Consider the following 5795-nt stretch of genomic DNA (forward strand, 5'->3'; position numbering starts at 1 on the left):
AGTTTTATAAGCTTAATGTAATTATATATTTATATGACGCGACTCAAAAGGCCGCCTTCAAGAGCGCTACAAGTAATATTAATGAGTAACATATACTCTATGGATTTAGAGGGAAGAATGCCCACTGTTTAGTTGATAGATAGTAGTGCACATGTACGGAGTACACAATAAGCTTATCATCTTTTCAACATACATAAAAGTCGATTTTGTAAACATAAAACTTTTATTTAATATAGGCCAAACTATACAAATCACATGGTAAAAGGATGCATATATAAGAGTGTAAAAAGAAAGGAAAATAATAAAATCAATGTGTGATAATAATATCTATTGTCTAGACTCTATGTAAATTCTAGTTTATACACATGAAAAAAAAAATAATGAGCAACAAAAATGGTACATGGATGAAGGTGAGATCCAATTCAGAGACAAGTAGTGAGAAAAAAAAATCTTTTATTAAAAAAATTATACGCAAATAAATTAAAATACCCTAAAAAGATAAATGGCGCAAACAATTTGCATAATTATATATCATTATTTAACTTATAGTAGAAGTTAGAAGTCATTTAAGACAAATTGAGAACTTAAACCTCCAAATTTGGATTGTTATGATAATTTGTACGGTTGTTATGTAAACAAACTCCAAATTTTGGGTTTGACTTGTTAATATTTTAAACTTTGCGGTTTCTGAAATTGTTCTCTCTCATACGTCGTACTTTATTCATTTCCATGTGAGGTTGTTGCAAATGACATTAAATTATTGAGTAAACTAGCCTACTCGTCGCGTATATAAGGAAACATCACTCTTACATTTTTTTTTCATCAAATACAACAACATTCTCCTACACAAAAATTCTCTTCTTTATTCTTACTATTCTTATTTAGCTCATTTTCTCTAAACTTCTAAGTTTCCTTTTCTATTTTATTTGCTTTAGAAGTGAAAAATGAAATTGAACAAAGCTGCATTAGCCTTGGCTACAACTCTTCTAGGGTTATGTTTCTTGAATACTAATGTCGATGCCTTCGTGGCTTCTGGATGGCAAAAGGCTCATGCCACTTTCTACGGTGGTAGTGATGCTTCTGGAACTATGGGTATGTTACATACTTCCTCCATCCCTTAGTTAGATTCCTACTTCTAGCATTTATTCCTCACATAGTAGAAAGAAGTAGGAATCTAATTAAAGGACGGAGGGAATAAATTTTTATAAATTTATAATAACTTTATTGATTTAGTTATCATTTATTACTGCGGCCTATATGGACTGTACATAAAATCGAAGCAGCATAGAACTGAATTTTTATTATTGTAATGCAGGGGGAGCTTGTGGATACGGCAACTTGTACTCTACTGGTTATGGGACTAGTACCGCGGCTTTAAGTACTGCATTGTTCAACAGTGGTGCTGCATGTGGGCAATGCTATAGGATCATGTGTGACTATAAGACGGATCCAACATGGTGCAGGAAGGGAGCTTCGGTAACTATTACTGCAACTAACTTCTGCCCTCCTAACTATGCATTGCCAAACAATGCCGGAGGTTGGTGTAACCCTCCTCGCCAACACTTTGACATGGCCCAACCTATCTGGGAGAAGATCGGCGTTTACAGAGGTGGAATCATTCCTGTCATGTTCCAAAGGTAGTTAATAACAGCTGCTCTTATTAGTCTTTACTCTTAACATATAATTTCATATATTAAACGATATGATGTTCAAGTATTGAACTGTTATTTCATTTTGTTACAGGGTACCCTGCATAAAGCGAGGAGGAGTGAGATTCAGCATCAATGGAAGGGACTACTTTGAGCTTGTATTGATAAGCAATGTAGGAGGAGCAGGATCCATCAAATCTGTTGCGATAAAGGGATCGAAAACCAACTGGATGGCGATGTCTAGAAACTGGGGAGCTAACTGGCAATCATTGGCTTACCTTAATGGACAATCTCTGTCTTTCAGAGTCACTACTACAGATGGCCAAACCCAAACTTTTAACAATGTTGTTCCTGCTAATTGGAGATTTGGTCAGACGTTTTCGAGTCGCGTACAATTCAAGTAAGTTTCTGGAGCGCAGTACATGAAGCTAAGTGTGCTATTAAGAGAGGCAGTGGTGTGCTCATTCTGTTTTTCACACTGAAGCAGCCCGCCAAAAGGATCAGTTTGTAATATATTAAGTGGCTTGATTAAGAAGGAAACTGTTAATTATTATGTTGCTTTCTTTATATACATATACATATCATTGTAATTTAATTTGTTTTGTTTGATTAGTGACAGTGAATTCATTTTCTATGAATTCAAGATCCTTTCCACCTTAATACAATGTTTAATGAAAATATACTATTTGGATTTTGGTCATCCCTCATCCTTCGTTTTACCTTTTTCTTTTGTGCTACATTTTATGATGTGATTGATGAGTTAGTACATCAACTTTGTATATTGTTCAATTCATGAAATTGAAACTTCTTTAAGCTTAAAGAAAAGATTGATAAATGGAAAATGAGGAATTGTGTCTTTGTACACGTTTCTTAGCTTTGTTTATATACGTGACTCTAATACCTATTACTGTCACTTATTGATTTTAACATAGAATCTCTTTGAGTTTGTAAGTGCACCTAGCTATAGCTTGTCTTTCTTATTAGATTGCCTAGACCTATATCTTATTCTCTAAGATTTAACAAATGCAAATAATTATGTGTCTAATAAACGTACAAAACATACAAAACTATGATAGTTTCATAATATTGATGTCATTATCGCAAAACATATATTGTTTGAACTTATTTTAACCAATTAGAATTTTGGTGATGGACAGAGGTTGGTAAAAAAAAAAAAAAAAAAGAAAGAAAAAGAAAAAAAAAAGTGTACATTTTGGCAATTGACTTAAGATTTATTTTAAATTTATACTCCCTCCGTCCCTTTATTACATTCCTATTTCTCAATTTGCAAGGCAATTAAGAAAGTTAAATATCCTTTAAAACTAAAAATTGAGAGTACAAATATGCATGTGGGGTTAGAGAGAAAAATAAAAAGGTGGTTGGAATTAGGAGAGAGAAAGTTATAGGAATTGATGTAAAGTAAAAAAAAGAAAAGGATGACGGAATTTGAAAGTCAACGGTGACTTTCCGATCAATGGTAGTCTCTTACAACATTTACCCTTTTATAAGGTAGTTTCTTACAACATCTTTTTTATTAGGTAATTTCTCGCAAAAAAAGTGTTTTATGAGGTAGTTTTTCACAAAATGTCCTATTATTAATTGTTAAGTACTGTAGTATAAATATAAAAAATTAGCTAGATATTTTGAATATGTATGGTGATACAAATTTACCAATACTCAACATAACTAACCTGTATTATTTTCTTTATATTTAAACAACCATCAAATATGTAGATAATGTCAAAAATCAATAAAAAAAAGCGTAAAACAACTAAAATAATATGGGGGAAGTACGTGAAAAATATAGGTGTTCGTGTGAATGCTGGACGTTGCCAAGGCTCAACATCCACTAATATAATACTTAGTATTATAAAATTAATTAGCAAATTTAATATCATACCATAAGGCCATGTTCGTTTACTCGGCAACGTTGATTAATCATCTTTAAAAAATTTCATAATCACCAACTCGGCAACGTTGACCAATTATCTTAGATTATATAATTATATTTTTAATACTCGTATTAAAAAGACTACCAATAACCAAAAATTAGGGTTGATAGGGCAATCTGTACAAATTAGATAAGCTTTAATAATTTTTTCTTTTATATTTTGGTACGACGCAGGACGTATCAATACTTCAATAGTAAATTAATAATGCATATAATTTGTAATGATAACAAACACGAAGTACAGTTTAGTAACGTAGAATAATATAATGTTTGATAACAATGATATTTATGAGCATGATACGACCCGACTCAATAGCCGGATTTCAAGAGTTCTGCCATAACATGATCACGTACTCAATGGAACCAATTGGCCAATTGTTTTCATTTTTACAACATGTTTGGCAAAATTTTATTCTCTCTGGTTTTCTTTAAGTGTTACACCTTGATCAATGTATAATTAATTGAAAATTGAGGGATTTAAGAGGAAAAATATAATTGTGAAAGAAAAGTATAACACTTACCAAAAAAACAGATGAGAAACAATTGTTGTATACTTGTATTGTACTATAAAGTATATTCGGACATTAATTAGCAAAACCCTTATTTTGTTAAGACTAATTCGGGGATAGATAAACTGGAAATTACCACCTCCAAAGTTCAAATGTAAGAATGTAAGATGTAGCAAAAAAAAAAAAAGTATAAGACAAGACTTATTTGAAAAGATACTCCAAATTTGGGGTTTTAGTATTTATTGAACATTGCAATTTCATAATTGTTCTCTCTCATACGTACAATATTCGTTCCATGTGAGGTGGTTGCAAATCGCTTGAAATTAGAGAGCAACACACCTACTCCATGCGTATATAAGGAAGCATTGTTTCTACGTTTATATCATCAAATACAACAACATTCTCTATCACAAACCCCCCTTCATTATTCTTAGCTTCTTTTTTCTCTTGTTTTGAACTTAAAAAAAATGAGCAAATCAGCCTTAGCCATTTCTACTGTTTTTCTAGGATTATGTATCCTAAACATTAATGTTGATGCTTTTGTGGCTTCTGGATGGCAGAAGGCTCATGCCACTTTCTACGGTGGTAGTGATGCTTCTGGAACTATGGGTATGTATTTCCCCCTTCATTTAATCGACTTACAAATCATTCACTACTTTGGCCAATATTGATTGTGATATAAAAATCGAAGCAACATAGGACTTAATGTTTTTTATTTTTATTATTGTTATGCAGGAGGAGCATGTGGGTACGGCAATTTGTACTCTACTGGGTATGGGACTAGCACCGCGGCTCTAAGTACTGCATTGTTCAACAATGGTGCGGCATGTGGGCAATGCTACAAGATCATGTGTGACTATAACACGGATCCCACGTGGTGCAGGAAAGGAGCTTCGGTCACTATTACTGCAACTAACTTCTGCCCTCCAAATTATGCACTGCCTAACAATGCTGGAGGTTGGTGTAACCCTCCTCGCCAACACTTTGACATGGCGCAACCTATCTGGGAGAAGATTGGCATTTACAGAGGTGGAATCATTCCTGTCATCTTTCAAAGGTAATTAAGAAGGAGGATGCCCCAGTTTCTCACGGTGAGAAACGAAATTTGTTTCTCATGGTGGCATTTTTGTGAATAAATCAACAACTTTTTCAACTTTATTCAACTGTGGAGCCCACAATATTGAAAAAGTTGTTGATTTATTTACGAAAATGCCCCCATGAGAAACAAATTTCGTTTCACACCGTGAGAAACAGGGAATTTCCCATTAAGAACAATTACTATTTACTAGCCTATTTGATCTTAGCCTTAACACATAACTGCACATATTATATGATACGTCCAAATTAAATACTGAATTGCTTTTTATTTTGTACAGGGTTCCGTGCATCAAGCAAGGAGGAGTGAGATTTACTATCAATGGAAGGGACTACTTTGAGCTTGTATTGATCACCAATGTAGGTGGAGCGGGATCAATCCAATCTGTTTCAATCAAGGGATCGAAAACCAACTGGATGGCGATGTCTAGAAATTGGGGGGCTAACTGGCAGTCATTGGCTTACCTTAATGGACAATCTTTGTCCTTTAGAGTCACTACTACTGATGGCCAAACTCAAACATTTAACAACGTGATTCCTGCTAATTGGAGATTTGGACAGACATTTACGACTAGTATACAGTTCAAGTAA

The 5795-nt window shown here is 33.5% G+C and overlaps 1 protein-coding gene and 1 pseudogene across 2 annotated transcripts; both read left to right on the forward strand.

The window, feature by feature from the left end:
- The first annotated feature begins 944 nt into the window (after nucleotides 1-944).
- LOC145614011 (expansin-A11 pseudogene) lies at nucleotides 945-2059 on the forward strand (annotated as a pseudogene). The gene is made up of 3 exons (XR_014107037.1): nucleotides 945-1092; nucleotides 1316-1637; nucleotides 1744-2059. The product of XR_014107037.1 is annotated as an expansin-A11 pseudogene (transcript).
- Nucleotides 2060-4576: 2517 nt separating this feature from the next.
- On the forward strand, nucleotides 4577-5795 carry LOC145614133 (expansin-A11-like). Its single transcript, XM_081669132.1, has 3 exons — nucleotides 4577-4718; nucleotides 4845-5166; nucleotides 5486-5795. The coding sequence occupies exons 1-3, from the start codon at nucleotides 4577-4579 to the stop codon at nucleotides 5793-5795; spliced, it is 774 nt and encodes a 257-aa protein (XP_081525258.1).

Source organism: Chenopodium album, chromosome 25 (genome assembly GCF_948465745.1).
Source record: "Chenopodium album chromosome 25, dcCheAlbu1.1, whole genome shotgun sequence".
In the NCBI taxonomy this organism is placed as follows: Eukaryota; Viridiplantae; Streptophyta; class Magnoliopsida; order Caryophyllales; family Amaranthaceae; genus Chenopodium; species Chenopodium album.

Bases quoted from the DNA above. Each gene is read 5' to 3' on its own strand.
- LOC145614133 (XM_081669132.1), top strand. From the start codon at position 4,577: ATGAGCAAATCAGCCTTAGCCATTTCTACTGTTTTTCTAGGATTATGT. The intron at 4,719-4,844 runs GTATGTATTTCC...ATTGTTATGCAG, and splicing joins TGATGCTTCTGGAACTATGG to GAGGAGCATGTGGGTACGGC. The intron at 5,167-5,485 runs GTAATTAAGAAG...TATTTTGTACAG, and splicing joins ATTCCTGTCATCTTTCAAAG to GGTTCCGTGCATCAAGCAAG.